Source organism: Clinocottus analis, unplaced genomic scaffold (assembly GCF_023055335.1).
Source record: "Clinocottus analis isolate CAN_PGR_092001 unplaced genomic scaffold, fCliAna1.0.p SCAF_16, whole genome shotgun sequence".
Lineage (NCBI taxonomy): Eukaryota > Metazoa > Chordata > Actinopteri > Perciformes > Cottidae > Clinocottus > Clinocottus analis.
In genome coordinates this window covers 11250349-11268487 of record NW_027175887.1, presented here as the reverse complement: position 1 = coordinate 11268487, position 18139 = coordinate 11250349, and the positions used below count along the sequence as shown (strand labels likewise).

Here is an 18139-nt window from a genome sequence, read left to right as displayed (position 1 = left end):
TTGTGGGTTTGACTCCAACAGCCAATGAGAGCCAAGTGGGCGTGAGCTAATTAAAGACAAGTTTGTTTGACTCGAAGCAGCAGCTCCTCCTGTAGAACCAGTGGAATCGACCAATGGGAAGCTCAGGACCAGAGTGGGGTGATCTGACGTTACATCTCCGAGTTGAGTGATTACGTCATGTGTTTCTATCTTAGAACAGTAGCAGCAGCAGGATAATTACCTGGAGAGATACAGGTTGCCCAACAGAATTAATCAGGCTGAATTGTAATTTCTGAACAAATAAATGGATAATAAATACCAAATATGTTCCCTCGATGGAGTTATATGTCTAATGTAGCCTGTATAGTGTCTTCCAGTAAAAAAAAAAAAAGCACTTACATTGTTAATATAATATACTATTGGCGACGCATACTTTATTTACCGTTATATCAGTTTCATCTTCTTTTTTTTAAAACTAAAACGTAAACACACTGTCATAATGAACACTAAGGGGTTTCCCCACAAAAGCATGGTGGGGAATCAGGTCAGTGACCTGGATTAGCACTGAAAAGTTAAAACTACGTATAAAGACTTGTTGACACTTTGTGCTAATCCTTTGGCAAGGAGTAGATGAAATGTCCATGAACCCACATATGGGAGGGGGTGCGAGGCTCATCATGTGACATAGATAACCAGCGCAGTGTAAGATTGAGAATGGGTTGCATCAGCAAGAAGAAGACGACCTTACTTGTAAAGTAACCACAAACAGTTATGAGGTAGAGGTCACACATTGCTAGTGTTTTATTGGGCAGTTATGTACGTGCATTGGGTCAAACAAAAATCTGACCATTAGTAATGGCAGAAGACGGCACAGCCTAACAGGCATGGGACACCCACCGACAAAAAACAAGCCTCTCTTGCATGTCAATGAAACATCATCTCAATGTTTTGCTTCATCAGTATTAAAAGACATTCAATAACCATTTTGAGATAGCATGTTGCAATCAGGACGTAAGCTTCATAAAAGCAAGTAACACAATACACTGTTACAAATCCAGAGATACGTAACATACAAACAGAAAAGTTCCCTTTGAAAGGATCTACATTACATTTTTAGTAATCGTTTTTGCTCCGCCTGCATGGTCATTTTTAGATTTTTAGAAAGTGAACACAATGGTTGATTGTAAATTTAACGCTATTATCTCAGTTACCTGGCAACCATATTAAACATATAAACCATATGTAATCATATAGCATTAAACAAAAAGTTAAAGCTTGTTAATCATTAATTTTCCCAAACTAAAATACATTAAAATATTTAATCACAACAATTACACAGACAAATTAATTTCAATGTCACCATTGCAATTAAAGTACAACACATCATGAATATGTTGCCAATACTGACAACACATGTTGATGCAAGAATTAGGCTTTTATGACTTGGGATGCCTTGATAGAGAAGGCGTTTGGTCTTAAATTGAGTAAAACAATCTTTCAAGTGCAGAACGAAGTTAAAATAAACCAGAGAAAAAAAAGCAAAAGAGCTGGAATGGAAGCAGGATTGTTTTTTGCCTCAAAGACAAACTCCAGTCGGAGCCACTTTGTTGAAATCAGCCAATCACAGAAAAGCTTGGCAGCAGTTCCAACAGGAGCAGATGAATCATACCAGGAGGAAAATACATGAAGAATGAAAGTACGTCTTTGACTGCACAACTCAAAGAAAGTACAATTGTGATTGTTTGCTGCATGTTTCAGCTTCAACCACAAAAAGATAAATGAAGGGTTTCCTTTTTTACATGAACTATGAAAATACAATCATGGAATCAAATGATACATAAATCTCTCTGCCCTCTGGATACTACTATGAGCTTTAATAACATTAACCAGATACAGAAACTAGTATTCCCGTATTTTGAGGTATATAGAGTACATAGTGATTAAGTAAAGATCTACCTATATCAATACTGAGTTTAATACAGAATATTATTGTAAGCTTTACTTTTTTGTCTGTTAGTTGATGATGGTGACATGCTGATCCTTTAAATAAATGCCACATTCTGACTTGCATCTGCATGTTATTTTTAAAATTCCTAAAAGGTTTTGCCATGATAACCTTGAACTGTCCATCAATCCACAATTTGTGAACAAGCCCTGCAATAACACAGTGACAAAAGTTAAGTGCAAAATTAAGCCACTTGAAGGATCTTTTCCCATCCCCTAGAAAAATAGTAACCATCTTGTTAAGACACAAGAAAAAAATACAGGCTTGTTTTTGCTTCAAAGTGCACAGACATTAATATATCTTGGGAAGGAAAATGTTCATGACTCTTTAACATTTATAACACATGAAGGTGACTGCTGTTCAACAGGAACAATTTAATACTAGTTGGTCATTAAAGCCTCAATTTTCTTTGGAATGGCTTAAAAAGTTTGCAATTGTTCAAGAGCAGCTAATTTGTTGCAGCTTTTCAGAAGACTGAACAGGCTGGTGGGAAATATTTCATGGGCACATTCCTTCCCTTCAGCCTTTTAAAATACATAAAGAATCCTTGTTTTGTATTCCCTTGGGTAAAAGGAATGCTGGCATACACTCATCAAGAGTAGCTATGATTTAGCTATTATATTCCTAGTTAGCTAAATTAGCCTGCTAACATAAACCTTTTGTCCACAGTGCTTCAGGAAAATTGGGAAATAAAACCAGTTGCCATTCCACATACACCTCAGTATGGAAAGCAAGACTAGAGTTCTAACTGAAGTATTTTGTGGAAAGAAACAAAAAAAAAATAAGCCTGGATTGACCATAACCACAGCGCTAGTACAAAGTACAGAACAAACCATTAAAATACTACAAGCATAAATTAGCAATTAGCTGAATGTAGTCAAACACAATGTTATCCTAATTTTATGCTTCCATAATGACTCAATGCATGGACCTGCAGTGGATGTCTTCCCATTAACCTCGCAGTAATATACTACATTTTAAAAACCACATCAGACAAGTTAGCTCGTCTTCCTTTGGTGGTGCGTTACAAATGAGCTGCAGGGCTGCGAGTAGTACACCCCACACAAACAGATTAATACAGCCATATATAGTAAAACACAACGCAGTCTTGCGCAGTAAACATGTTGGACCTCTGCATGTTAAAGCAACACCGTGGCAAGAGAATGACAAGGCGGCGGAGATCGCTTGCTACACCACTGCCATCAGCGAGGAAATGGGACTGGAGGGGCCGTTAGGGACGAATCATCGAGGGCGAGGACCTTTAGATGCCCCCGGAAAACGGCCGTGGTTCTCTGAGAAGAGTCTACAAGGCAAAGAGGGTGTCCTCCGTCCGTTCAGCCTTCTTGTGGGAGCCAGCGGGGGCACGAGCGGGGTGAGCGGGGTGATCTCCGGGGGGAGACGGCAGAGAGTCTGGAGCCTTTGCTCGCTCCTCCAGGAACTTATCAAACTCTGAAAGAAACAGATTGATAAGAAGGTGAAAAACAACAACACTTCACGTTCACATTCGAACCTTCACATTCGAGCGATTGGAACACACACATGCAGCTGTGATCAGTCTTTACCTTCACTGGTCACCCCTTCCTCGGCAGCATCCCCTTTCTATTGAAAAGAGAAAAGTAAATCAGATAATGTACACAAATTGCCATTATTAATGGAGTACAAACCTGAGTGTACAGTAGAGCCAGCAACACATTATGCTGATACACAAAAGCATCACATGTCAAATGCCTGTCAAGTTCACACAAACTTCATATTCTAGTCAAAGGCACTCATGAAGAATCCGTCAACCATCCTTCTACTAGACAAGGAACCTTCTTTAGCTGTCGAGCCCACGACCTCCACATGCACGTGTTAAGGAAGGTCATACTGTTTTAACTGACCACCACTGGCACTATGTTAGCATTCATAAGGCAAACTTCAAACTGTTATATGCAAGTCATTGGTGGAAACACATTAGTTTAGAGTGAATGAAAGGTAGTGACGTGAAAGGAAACTAAAAGTCAAATGTATCCAGTTATGAGACAGATGAAATGCGCCATCAAGAAAAACAAAAACAAAACCGAGGGGAGCAAGGAGAGAGAAAGAAGAGCAAAGGATATAAATCAAGTTAAAGAAGTCTCACCACGTCAGCACAGAGCCACTCCTCTATGTCATCCATGACAGAGGACTGCGATACAGGGATCTATGGAGCAAAGCCATGGACAAACCAAGAGGGCAGCACCAAAGCCACACAACAGAAAGACACCCACAAAAAAAAAAAATTGTAACACCAAATGCTCAAAGAGGAAGATGGTTAAAATGAAAAACAACACAAAATGAGAACAAAAAGATGTGCTCAAAAGACACTCAACCCCTCTCAAGTCTGTGCTCTTACTGTTTCAACATGTGCAACAATCTGCTACTCAGCTGTCTTCAGTGAGTTCAGCAGTTCCCAGGTTGTGTATTGTTCTCATTAGTTCTGAAGTGCTGACATGGCTTAACAGCTGCCGACTAATGTCACACAGCAGCGTTAATTATTCCACATCATTAGTTAATTAGCAAATCGCTTGAACGTGATTAAGAGATTGATTGCCTGGGAAAAGCTGAAAGCACAGGGACCGTCGAGAGGCGGGGCAATCCCACGGCATACACATACATGGAGCACATGACATTGCACACACGAATGCTGCGTGGCGAGCGGTGACTGATGATGCGATGACGCCACATCGCGGGTGGGAGGGGTGTGCGTTTGAGTTTATGTTTGTGCGGGCACCAAGCGGTCCCAGTGGAGCAGGACTGCTAAGAAAGTGTGTTGCATTATATGACAGTGAAATAGGAAACTTTCACACTTGCTCGAGTCCATCCATGATGAGTAGCATTCTGGGAAATTTGCAAAACAATGCTTCCATGCTTTTTGTTAACACACAAAAAGTCTTCCACGTCCGGTTAAGTCAAAGTCCACATTTGGCATCGAACCGATGTCAAACGTTAAACCTTTCCCTGACACCCTGCTATAGACTACAACGACTCGGATGGGGTTTCCTCGTGACAGTTAACGCAATGAACGAAGCTTTTCAAAATAAAAGGCCAGGGCAGTGAAAGTCATTCACAGGAAAAAGAAAACACATGCAGCTGCGTGAACAAGAGAGAAAATGCTGTTGAAAAGTGTGATACAAATTCAAAGTGTAATCCTTTATACTCAAATATTCAGTCAAGATATTAACTTAATTATTAGTATTCAAAATATTACAACTACTGATCCTATGTTAGTTTATCTATGGCTGGTTAGGGTGAGATGTTAGTGACATCTAGTTTATTATTTAAGATTTAAAGACATTTAGAGGACAACTGACAAATACTCCCTACTACACAGCAGATCAACATCCATTTTGTTACGCTTGGATAAAATGTTATCAGTACTTTAACGATGTTCATCGTTGTTGATTTAACCGTGCTGTGTAGCAGAAGTATCTACACTTTCCTGCTGTTTTAGTGTGTGACTGTTGAGAGATGAGTCAAGCTGATGGAAGTTCCTTGGTGACCCGTCAAGCTCATTAACCATCTATAAAGAGGTGGCATTACGGAGGCAAGCATCAGTAATGAGTTTAGTGTTGAGCGCCCATGTCAGTGGAGCGCAATGAAGGTGGGCAATATGGATAATATCCTATACCCTTTTACAAGTAGTTCTATCACTCCACCAATGAATATTGTTTTCTGTAAATTAAATATATAAACTGCTTAAATACCAGAATATGTACGTTTTTGGTAAATCCAATGAATTATAGTTAATACTTAGCTAATAAAGTGGTGAACATATCCTAAATATAGCATACACTTAAACTAATATAGATTTAGTTAAATATAAAACATTTTGGGTGAATCTTTCTTTTAGATGGATAAATATAGATCTTCCTTTATCTAAAACATTGCCGACAGCAGTACATTGCTTTGCTCCTGCGACGTGACTCCTGTCTGTTTTCTCAAAACTGGGCGTGTACCAACTGCCGTTCACTAAGTAAACATAAGTACCTCAAACAACCCCACTAAGTAATGCCGTTTACTAAATATACATAAATACCTCAAGCAACCCCAAACTATCCGTGTAAGGTATTATCATATTGCCCAACACTAGAGTACAACATCTGTCCTGACATGGAGGTGGAAAAACTAGGTCATGTTTCCTGATATGAGCTTGTTCGGGCATTCCAGGACTGAGCAATGACATGAGGCTAAAAATTAGAGCAGCTCATGAGGGTTATGGATGATGCTGCAGGAGGTTGAGAGCAGGGGTGACGGTGGACACGAGGGAGGGGTAGGAGGACACACTGAGGATGGAGTCCTCACCATTCCTTGGGTAATAAGCCAGCTGTCTATGGGCAGCTCCTGATCTGCTGGGTTATCATCCCCTTTTACACTCAGCTGAATCAACAACAGAACAACACCTTACAAAAGAGAAGAAATGTAGCACGCCCGACCACAGCATAGCACACAGTGCAGAGAGAGAGAGAGAGAGAGAGACAGAGGAGAAGTCAAATATGCAAGAGGCGGCTGTCATTTAAAAAAAGGGGGAGAAAAAGAGGTGAGAACTTAAGAAAACGGTGAAAGGTTGATTCCATAAAGATGAAAATGAGGAAAATAAGACGGGGTGGACAAACTCCCTTAAGTAAAAGCACTGTACGAGGCATTGGGCGCCGGACGTAGCTAAAAAAAGAAGTGGTATGTGCAATCACCACTGTGTGTGTGCGTGTGCGTGTGTATGGCAGTTCAGAATAGTCTGTTTACATAGTGCAGCCGTGCAAATATATTGCAATGTGTGCTCAGACAAGGAGGAGCAATGACAAAAATCGAAGTTTGCATTTGTGTACAAAGTGATAGGGTGGACTTTTCTTTTATTTAGTTAATCATAAAACTGAAAATTAAAAAGTCTTAATATCTGGTTTAAAGAATGAAAAATGTTTTTTAAAGAGTAATAAATATCGTGCAATCTGGAAACTGTTCAAGTGTTAAAAAGCGAGCCTATAAATAAAAAGGCACGCTTAACACTTGAACAGTTTCCACATTGCAAGATATTTATTTGAGCTATTCAGTAACTACAATAGCCAATTCACAAACCTTTTGTTTGATTAAAGTTTATGTAACACTGCACTGGACTGTGGAATATATGGGCTCAGAGGCCATCACATGCAGGGAGAGACCAAGGGCTGAGGACAGACTGGTACAGGAGAAGCTCATCAACTCCCACACGCTATATATGGGTGAACACTGTTTCAAACCACATGCATCAGTGTACTCACCCCTCCTGTGTTCTGTTGTCTCACATCCAAAGCCGAGGCAAGGCTTCCCAGAGCCTGAGGGTCCTCATACTTTACACTGGGCACAAAACATAAACAGCAGCGTTAAGAGCGAGAAAAAGCACAGTCAAAAAACAGTGAAAGAGTTAATACTCAGCGATGTTCACACATTTTGATGATAATGTAATTTCATTCCTTGAATATCTGGTCAAATGCCAACATTATGTGGAATTCTTCAAGAACATCAACAATGGTAGGTACATTTCATATTCACGACAGAGCACAGTGGGGAAAAAACCTACAGGAAAATTAAATGCAACAATGGTCTTTGGCCAACAGGGATGTTTTATTTGGCAATAACCGCTGAGAGACCAGATATCCCAAAACACCCTTTTGCAATTATGAATCAGGAACAGGAACAAATCCATAGCACTGGAGAAGGAAAAGTAATCGGCTAAATCAACAATAAAGTGATGCAGCGAAGATGAGAAAATCTCACTTTACACATTATTCTCAAATGGAAACCTGTGTGCTTTGCCGTTACTTTACAGCTGAAGGCAACAAGTTGTTGGAAGAGAAAAATACCAGATCAACATCCATACACTTGAGGTATTTAAAAGCCATTTCAGGAAATGCACAAGGGAATAATTCACGATAAGACGATGTAGCGAGTGCAAGTTAAGGGACAGAGGACACATCAATTAAATTAAAATAAATTACACCCTGAATAAAAACATGAGGATCCGGTCTGCCCCAGAAGATAAATGAAATCTTGACCTACTTTTTGCGCTGCTCGGCCAAAGAGCTGGTCCTGGTCTGGGCGAACATGTCAAAGTCGTCCTGGTTGCGACCCGGGAGAGAGGACAAGGTCCCGCTCACGCTGTCTGAAGCTACATCTGGAGAGGGACGGCGAGAGGAGAGCAGGAAAAGGGGAAAGAGCGAGGAGTGGAAGGAGAAAGCAGAGATGGAGGAGTATGAAGAAAGATTCAGAACTGCAACATATCTAAGCTTTAACCAGAGTACTGTAGCACGCAGAGACCAACAGGGGAGCTGAATGCGTTATGTTGGTGGGCTCAATTTCCATTAGTAACCAGATTATTAACCATTTTTACAGTCTGCTGCTTCTCCAATGCCACGTCTGCAGAGACTGAGCAGGAGGGATGTTAAAGGTCTGTTAAGAGAGAGTGTATGTGATTGTTCTTACCAATATTAGCGAGTGCAGACGAAAGAGAGGCCGTTGTAGGGTTATGGGCCGGGGAGGCAGTGGCCCCAGCTGTTGTTTTGGGTGGAGGGCTAGAGCTAATCCCGGGCGTGACCACAGCAGGGGACCCTGGACCAAGGTCTATCAGGTTGTCCTCTGTGGTCTCATTCAACATCTGAAAGGGAGCATGGAGAGCAAAAGAGAAGGCTGTTAACAATTCAGTTTAAGCAAAAGATTGAGATGAAGGAAGGCCACACGTTTGTTGAGGAAATTATATTACTGAGCGTTTGCCCTTGTATACAGAGAGAATACTGAAATGCTACACGATTGACTATTCACACAATTTAAGGCAACATTGAGGGTAAATAGTTGTGGATCGGATGCACAAGAACAGCACTGAGGGTCGCATAAACATCTGCACAGAACTTCAGATGTGTGACACAGAAGGACGGAGGGAAGGGAAGGACATGTAGTATCTTGCTTCGCACAGTGCTACTGATGGGTCTAAGCTTTAGCTCCATCTAGCAGACGTGTTAACATTTATCACTCTGTTCAATCACAGCACATTGGCTGGTACTGGCACCATACTTGCCTCCATCAGCTGGCCACAACACAAACAGACAGAGCACACAGAAAGATCAACAGAATGCAAACACAAACAGATATGTGGGATGAAGTGAGAGATGCCTCAACCCTCTGGCAAATCACTGGTACTGGCATATGTACACTCTAAATAGCAGATTGGGACTTGTTCTGCTTTGCTCTTTCAGTTTTGATGAAGCTAAAAATGCCATCTACTTGCATTATGGGTTAATTCTGCAGTGGATTGTGAATGCCATCATACATAGTAATACATAAATCACATACAAAAATGGTTTGTGTGGACGGATTTGTCTGAAACAACCCTCATAGCATCATTAACTGCCACAGGCGATGCCAAAACAAAACAGGTGATCCTTAGGGAGTATTTGGGCGTTTGATTTCTGCTCTTTGAAAACAGACTTTGTGTTGATGGTACTCACCCCGTTGTTCTGAGCGGCTCTACCAGACCTGTACCTCTCGTACCTGTGAGCACAAAAACCTTTAATGTTTTAGGACAAGCTTTGTGGGGTTCAAATGCTTACACATCTTTCATCTTCAGAACCCTCTTAAAAGAGACATTTTACCAGTTTAAAGCCGCAGAATGTTTAAAAGCATCGCGTCTCCACACAAGCAGCATAGCTTTGTGGTGTTTGAAATTGCAAAAATTTTATTTCATCTGCGTTTTTTCTCAAAAAGCTCAGGTCTAATTACAGCTGGAGCCTCCTTTTTAAAAACATGTATTAAGATACAATTTTCTTTCTTTTTTTAAAGTTCCTGCAAGTATCACACGTTAGGCTAAAACATCTAGTTCTGTTGAACAGGAAAAAGTGGCATTGACATCCAAGATGATTGAAGATTACCGAAAACAGTAAATAATAATAATACATTTGATAAAACGGTGCCCTTTATGGCACTCAAGGTCACCTTACATCACAGACAATCAGCACACTTGGTCCCTCTTCTGAAGCCCTTGTTGAAAAACACAATTCTGATTGAGCGTTTGATTGAACGTACCTCTCATATCGGAGGAAGATGTTGTTGAGGTCGTCGTTGACGTGTAGCAGCTCCTCAGTCACTTCTTCGTTAGAGACACGTGAAATCAGCTCGACCACTCTCTGCTGCATGGCCCTGCATGTTCTGTTCAGCTCCTTGAGATATCAGCACGTCAACAGATTGATCAATAGATTAATTGTTGAATGAATAGATCGAAACATACAGCAAAAAGAGTGAGACTGCTTGTTGTTTAATGTTACGCACCACCCGTCATGACAATTCCTTAATGAATGTTTCTGGTTCTGATATAGAGAAGCATATTATTTCATCAGACACATACATTATATGGCATGGTCTAAACATGGGAACATTACCTGTACATATAATGTGCTTTTTATTTTTTTTAACACGGCATTCAATTTTGAGAAAGGCGAAATGAAAGCGTAAGAATCTGTGAATGTTTTGTCTTTAGCAGCTGGGGAAAGCAAGAAACAAAGAAACAAAGGGTAGCACATGACAATCACAACTGGAATGGGCATCTTAGCACAGGGCCAGATCCTTTACAGTGACACACATACCTGAGTGGATTTGCTCTGAGGAGATTAAACTCTGCATGAGTTTCTCCACGACTAGTTAATTGCCAATTCCAAGAATTTGCCCACAGCCAACTGGCTCTTGATATATGTTGTGGGGGAGTTGAGCGTTTTTAACACTGAAAACTAAAAGCACTACTCCCCCTGGTGGGTGGAAATAATTACAGCACTTTACAGTTGCCATGCCATGTTGGAAAGCGTTCTGCATTCTGAATTAACATACTTTACTGTGTGTTGGGAACTCATATATTTAATTAACTTGCCTAAGGCGCCATACAACTTTGCTTGCTCATATACCTTCATGTTCAACTCAAAATCCACATTAAAATCCATAAAGTCAGATTTATTTCCGTAATATTTCACTGTGATGAAAATGTTTATTACATTAGAGCTTATTATGTATTCATGAGTCTCTTACCTGAAGCAGTTCTAGGTCAGAGGCATTTTCCTGCCCGGGAACCATCTCTGTTAGCATTTCTGACATGACTTTCGTGTTTCCTCTCACTACGTCCAGCTCACTGCGCAGGCGGGCGATCTGTAAGCACAGAAGGTCAGAGGTCACTAGGACACATTCAGTATCAGCAGTGCTGCAGATGTTCTCACAGGTTGGTCCTGATGTCCCGCTAAAATCTTGTAATCTGCTTTAATCTACGCACTTTACAATTCAAATCGCTAAACAATAAATCTATCATATTGACAGACTGGTGAAAATAAATAAATGAAGTTTCACAAGTGCAGCATAAAGTAAATTTTTTGGGTCATATGTTGCTTCTGAAGCCCCTCACCTGCTCAGGGGTCGCTGTGATGGGGCTGGGCATGAGGGCAGCCTCTGTGGCAGATGCAGGGGGCGGGGCCAGGAGCGGGAGCGGGGCTGGATTAGGAGGCCCGACGGCGGGTGAGACCGGGGCTAGGTACTTGAGCATGGCCGGGTCCACCTCTGCTGTTCCCTGGAAGAAAAAAAATACCGCTAAGGAAATTGCGTTGTGAATATACGTGTGTGTTAACGCTGTGTGTGTGTGTGTGTTTCTTCCTTCTCACCCTCTGTGGTGTGTGGATGGGAGACAATGCATCCAGGTCTGCCATTGGGAACTCAATGCCTTTCCTCTTCAGTTCCTCATAAATGTGGACCACACCAGTTAGATCGGGGCAACTCCTGAAAGCATCGGCCCATGCCTGCCAAAAAAACACACATTGTGACTGAAAAAACATAAATGGTCGTATTACATCACAATATCTGTACAAGGTTTTTCATCCGGCCCTGTTGGCAAATCCTTATCACAAAAATACAAATGAATGGTCAAGGAACTAAGTACATTGACAACACAAAAAGCTCCAATACCTGTATAAGCGCCAGCACTTTGTCCTGTACGATGGTGGGAGGATTGGTTTTGGGGGAGATGATTTTGACCAACACACCATCGATGAAATCTCTGTTGGCCACCTGGACATGAAACCTGTGACCGCAGTTTTTCACACATGTCTCCACTACCTGCAGAGAGGGAGAAGATTAAACAGAGACAGAAGCCGGGCGAAGAAACAAACAAGCAAGAAAGTCTGCGAAAGGCAGCAGAAAAAAAGGAAGACTTCTCCGTCAAGAGTGCTTTCATCACGCACAGGTGCTTTTAATGAGCAGAGCTATCAAAGATGTGGGAGGATACGAACACAGCTCAAAAGACATGGCTGCTGTGAACAACATGAAAGATGAGCAATATCAGACAGAAATGCACAACCTTGACGATGGCCAGGAGGAGACAGAGTGGAATAAATTGACCAACAAAAGAAACACAAGACCCAAGCGGGTCAAGTTTTATGCAAGGTGCAATCCTTTAATGTGACCTACACAGAAAAGCAACAACAACTTCTTCTGGTGAAGTTGATGCCAGTTTTACAATAAAAAAGATCAGAACTTCTCACCGTTAGCGCCAGCATCACTTCTCTGTAGTTCTTGTTGCCCCCAAGTCTCTTCTTCAGTGCCCGCATGGCGTCTTTTGGCCTGCGGGGAAACAGCAGCGAAGACACAGCTGGATTAAGCACCCCAGCTGAGAGTAGACAAAACATCTTTGACTTTGTTGGAATGAATTATTTTCTGTGCCACAATAACAGATGCCAGTCAGTCTGTCAGCGTAGCTGCTTGACTAAGACAGAGAAGTGCCGTCACGCCATCTGTTCCCCTCTTTTCTTTCTGAGTGACTGTTTTCTCCAGAGGCAAGAACAAAGCTGTCCATGTGATAAGACGTCAGGTTGGCTTTCTGCCTCACACTGCCCGCCTCTTCACTGCAGATGAGGCGTAATACGCTTTTATAAACTCCTTTATGAGCAATGGTAAATGTGTTTTAATGAGGGAGCTGAAGGAGACAGAAATGGATAAAGATGGCGCACAAAGTCGAATAGCTTCCTCGAACAGCACTTTGTGTGTGTGTGTGTGTGTGTGTGTGTGTGTGTGTGTGTGTGTGTGTGTGTGTGTGTGTGTGTGTGAGAGAGAGTGTGAGTGTTTGATGAAGTGTTTTTGGGGGTTTTGGATGGTGCATCTGTTTATTTCCAGCACACAGTAGCATGTGTTAACACCCTATATTAAAACAAGTCATTTTTCACTATCACTTTCACAGAATTTTAATTCTAACTCTGGAGATAACCGACAGACTGAAACTTTTTGAAGACAACAAGTTCTGTGTTCTGTGTGTGTGTGTGTGTGTGTGTGTGTGTGTGTGTGTGTGTGTGTGTGTGTGTGTGTGTGTGTGTGTGTGTGTGTGTGTGTGTGTGTGTGTGTGTGTGTGTGTGTGTTCTGTGTCTGTCTGTGTGGAACAGAGAGAGCCCCATGTTTCATACCAAGACAATGAGTGTGTGTAGGCATGAAGAATGTGAAAAGCAGGGGAGAAAAGAGAAAGTGTTGAGAAAAAATGAAAAAAGACATATTCCATTATTGGAAAAATAAAAAACGAGCTCACATTATATGCTTCAATGCAAAGTCCAATCTGGAACCATTATGGTCTGATAAAAAGAAACATTTGTGCATTTTGGAGAAGGCAGGGAAATATTTTTGAAAAAATTATAAATACTAATAGGGGCAACAAAAAAAATGCAAATTAGGTAATTTATATGTTTTTGTTGCGGCTTCTGGTCTCACAAAAGATGCAGAATCGACATTGCGACAGTTTTAATGCAGGAGACTGACATACGAATTTAATTAATCAATTCTGTCAGTCAGTGACACCTACAGGAAACAAAAGGCTTTCTGTGGTGTGGTGTCTGTTTGTGAAGCACAGTGGAAGTCAGTGTATTGAGTCTCTCAGTCAGCCAGTGTGACAAAACAATGACAGATCCATGAAGTTGCGGGACCAGAAGCACTTTTGCTCAAAAATGTTGAAGAAGCAAATTCTAACTCAACAATGATTAACTTGTAGATGAAGCTTACCCCTCGTCCGTCTCATTTATGATATCGCAGATCTCCATGTTGAGGGTCCAGTCCTCATTCTGTAGGCCTCCGTCTGTGGCCCGCTCTACAGGAAAACCCACATAAACAGACTATTTATATTTATTTTTTTATTTTTATTTCAGTTCCTCATAATTTTGTCTGCAAAGTAAATTTAAACACGTAAACAAGCCCGGAGTTTACTTCATTACAGTTTTCATTAGTTGACAAACGAATAACACACAAATAATAACACATACAGTTACATGTGTTGTGAGACAGGAAGCTGATCTCTTTTTACACAGACCTGACATTGTTTACATCCTGACATAATATCAGTTCAAAATGCAGAAAGAAATATCCATGACTGCCTGCAGATAGTTGAGTTTTAGTTGCATCATAGTGATTAATAAATCTTGGCTTCTCAACAACATAAACTTGAGGGTGGCTGGCACTGAAGTAAATTTTAGTTTCAATACCTCATGCACTGTTTACCCCCTGCCAGCTGTCTCGCTAGTCAGCATGAAGCTGAGTTTTGGTCAGGCTCGGTTTGTCGTCTGTACTAAAGTCGATGCACACTAATTAAAGCGGCCCATGGTTTACATAACATCAGAAGTAAAAACTGTTGTGTAAGCAAGTCAGCATGCGGTGACAGATATTCGTAAATAATCAATTCTCTAATGTCTTTCTTCAATCAGCCAAACATTTTTTCCAGTTTTGAATCATTTTTCTCTATAAATGTGTATTTATTTATCTATTTATTTATAACTCAATAATTGTTGATTAAAGTAAATATAAAATTAAAAAAATCTCTAGAGATAATGTATTAGTTTTCAAAATTCAGTTAATTTGCTCCAGTAGGACTGCGTGGATATAGTTTGATTAGATTTGATTGACAGCGCCCAAACAACCAACTACCTGTCATCGAAAAGGTATTGCTGAATTCTGATTGGTGCACAGTACATGACGTTACCTTTTACCGTTACCTTTGAAAAAGATCCGTCTTTTTTTCAAGTCTCGCTTAGATGAATTTTGTTCTGGTTTCATCAAGAATAACGTAGCATTATAAGCCAAATTATATATTATAATAAAACCACTAAATAAATATATAGCTATTGTAAATTCAGGTAAATTTGTTTGTGTTATGAGGTGTGAATGGTCCCTAAACTGAAAACTCATCTTTCAGAAGGGGTGGGATGAAAACTCATGAAACTAAATATTATTCACCACCTGTTGCTTGAACTGGACAAAAGGAACCAAACAGTCACCTCGAGAGCTGGCTGTGGGTGAGACGTGGCAGTGTGCTCATAATTCGAATAACAGCTGAAAAAAAATGAAGCCACGGAGGCTTTTAAACTCCACCCTATTTATTAGCATTATACAGCCAGGAAATAATGTGATCCAGACTGTGAAAAGCCACATTGATGAACTGGCACTGCAGTCGTCACTCTGTTCCTCGCTCTGTCTCCTCCGTCTCCTCCTTCCTCTGCCGTCCCCTGAATCCATCCATCATGTCAGTGAAAGCTGATATTTTTCAGGATCGCTTGTCAACTTCACAGTGAAACAGAAAAAGGTTTTCTACTGGAGTGAGCTGTGACCGATTCCCTGTGACGGACGCTCATAGATTCTCATTAGACAATTCTTGCGCTTGGACAGGAGGAACTTTTTTTCTTGAAGCCCTCGAGGCCCTGAGCAGGCTGTCATGCCCGGGCCACGAACCTCTCACTGGGCTGGGTACCTTCCATTTGGGAGGCTCAACATTGGACAAGTCAGACAGCCATGACATATTCATGCTCCATCTCTAATCAACTTGTCACAGACTGGGCAAGCACCGAGAGACAGGCATCTTTTCTTGTTTCGTTTTTTTACTCTTTACGCTCCCACCTACGAACATAATTAATAACTTTTTTGGAAAATAAAAGTGAATTTAAACATGAGCGGCATTGATAAACATTGTGCTGTGTATTGTGTTAGTCTGCACATAAGGCATAAGGCTGGTGGACTAAACCAGCTACTGCCACTGGGATATCCCATGTAATCTCCTTAATGGATTGTCAGGTCAAGAAGACAGGGTAGAGCACGAGGTGGCAGAGGAAGAAAGAGACATGAAAAAAAAACCCGAACTAATCTCTCCTTGTGAAATGAGCTGGAACGATGCTGAACAATGAGAGCCTTGCTAATGAAGTGAAAAGGCCTCTGAGTGCATTCATTCCTTCATAGTGTCTATCCACCCGGTCCTGGGAATCGACCAGTGAAGCCAGTCGATCACATGGCTTTAACGGTGACACGCTGTGCCAGCCGCTGCCAACAAAACCACAAATCTTTCCCCCATCTTGGCCCTCCACCTCAACACATTCTTTTCTCCTTCATTAGACTCCTTTCGCGAAACATTTTCTATTTGTCTTCACCCATTTTCCCCTCCACAAAGTACTTCTGACGTTCAACAATTTGCTAATCAAAGGTTGGTCGTCTAAATATTGGAAATGGCTTCAAACTCTGGTTATGTACAGAACTCCTGAGCATAGTATTAAGGAGCATTCAGAGGAACTTTTTCCAGTCAAATGGTGAAAGAAATTCTTAAATTTAGACATCTGATTCTTATCTTATAAAAGAGTAAAAGGATACTAGAGATGTAGGAAAAGACAACATGGCAAACTGACAAATAGGCAGCCCTTAAAAGCTCATCTGATTCCCAGATAATAAGTGCTTCATTAAAACTTGTATTGTATTTTCTCCATTTATGGTGCATTACAATTTATTTAGTTTTAAACATGCAGTCGAACTATGAATGCACTATTACATTGCAAATACCACTCACTCACTCTCTCACTGACAGACTGAAATGAGGAGGATAAAGGAATATGAATTCATCACCTCTAACCCATCCACCACCTTCTCAGTCACTTAGGAAATAAAACAGCTCACTATGCATCCCTCAGCATCTGTTATGTCGATCTCTCTGAATGTGTCGGGTAAGCTGATCCTTGGCCCTGCCGGTGTGGTGTACAATACCACCGCAATGGCCAAACAGACAGCCAGCTGTACAACTCGGCGCAGTGCAGCAACTTAACCGGAGAGATCAAGCTGGAGATATAGCCGTCTATGTGAAATAGGGAAATCTAAGTAGCTACAAACCATGGTATGACCTAGAAGGACCTCCAGAAACTAAATGATTGAGACAACGCCCACAGTTGGTTGTCGAGGGCTGTTGTGAATGACATGGCACAAAGCAGCTGACCAGTGGGTGAAGGACAACACTCACGCAGGCCAGTGGGCAATTCAGAGGCTCTTCAACTCCCATAGACATCCCTCCACCAAACTTTTTACACTTTTCTGCACCGAGGAGCTTGATAAAAGCTTTCCACGGTTATATCATTAGAAACTGGAAAACAGATTAGGTAACAACATGAGAAATCATCTACATGGACCTTATGTCTAAAAGAGCAGTACTGACAGAAGAAAATATGTAATAAAGAAACGCCCGTGTGAAGCTGCTGCATTCACTGAAAGGTAAACACAAATCAACATAGTGACAAATTGATGTTTGTTCCACGTCTGTTTTGGAAGGACGTAACTAAACATTTCAAACCTAACTAGACATGAAGTAAATATGAAATGCTTACATTATTTTGAGTTAAAACTGCGTAAACACTGGCTTTAGAAATTAATTCCAAATAGTTTACAAATAAAGAAGGTCCCTATACGCCAGACACTTTAAGCAATGTGACGACACTGACGTAACCCGTGCCATTCTCTGTCATTTAATGTCGTTTACATACACGGCGAGTGAGTGCCCGTAGTGCACTTGTGCTTATAGGGGACTAAGTTAGGTAGGCTAGCTAGCTAAAAGCTAAGATGACGTTTGGCTTCGATGATGCTCGCTAGCTCGCTATTTTCGTACCGTAAACCCGAGTAGTAAAACACCAAATGTCTGCTCAGGTTCAAATTATGTCCAGTGGCGGGAAGTACCACATCTCTAATAAATGGCTTAGAGGCTAACGTACCTATACATTGGCCCACGGGAGTGCTGTACGGATTTCCAAGTAAGAACTCCATTTCGACAACAAACAATCCGCTCGGGAGTGACAGAGGATGAGGCCCGGAGGT

The 18139-nt window shown here is 41.2% G+C and overlaps 1 protein-coding gene across 3 annotated transcripts; it reads right to left on the bottom strand.

Annotated features, from left to right (window-relative positions):
- Positions 1 to 3092: 3092 nt before the first annotated feature.
- On the bottom strand, positions 3093 to 18120 carry LOC137786263 (target of myb1 like 2 membrane trafficking protein). Of its 3 annotated transcripts, XM_068578016.1 has the most exons (16): positions 18037 to 18120; positions 14036 to 14120; positions 12538 to 12616; positions 11963 to 12112; positions 11662 to 11796; positions 11409 to 11570; positions 11042 to 11158; positions 10052 to 10185; positions 9478 to 9520; positions 8459 to 8630; positions 8036 to 8150; positions 7258 to 7333; positions 6308 to 6382; positions 4107 to 4166; positions 3547 to 3583; positions 3093 to 3433 (listed from the first exon to the last, which is right to left on the bottom strand). In XM_068578016.1, exons 1-16 carry the CDS (start codon positions 18086 to 18088, stop codon positions 3288 to 3290), a joined length of 1638 nt encoding a protein of 545 aa, XP_068434117.1. In that variant the 5' UTR covers positions 18089 to 18120; the 3' UTR covers positions 3093 to 3287. The 3 variants fall into 3 exon arrangements, with proteins under 3 accessions (XP_068434117.1, XP_068434118.1, XP_068434119.1); XM_068578017.1 differs by lacking the exon at positions 6308 to 6382; XM_068578018.1 differs by lacking the exons at positions 4107 to 4166; positions 6308 to 6382.
- Between the last annotated feature and the right edge of the window lie 19 nt (positions 18121 to 18139).

Coding starts and splice junctions, on each gene's coding strand:
- LOC137786263 (XM_068578016.1), bottom strand. CDS start 18,088: ATGGAGTTCTTACTTGGAAATCCGTACAGCACTCCCGTGGGCCAATGT. Junction 11,797..11,962: donor AAGTGCTGGCGCTTATACAG/GTATTGGAGCTT, acceptor TTTTTTTGGCAG/GCATGGGCCGATGCTTTCAG. Junction 10,186..11,041: donor CTGACCTAGAACTGCTTCAG/GTAAGAGACTCA, acceptor TGATATCTCAAG/GAGCTGAACAGAACATGCAG.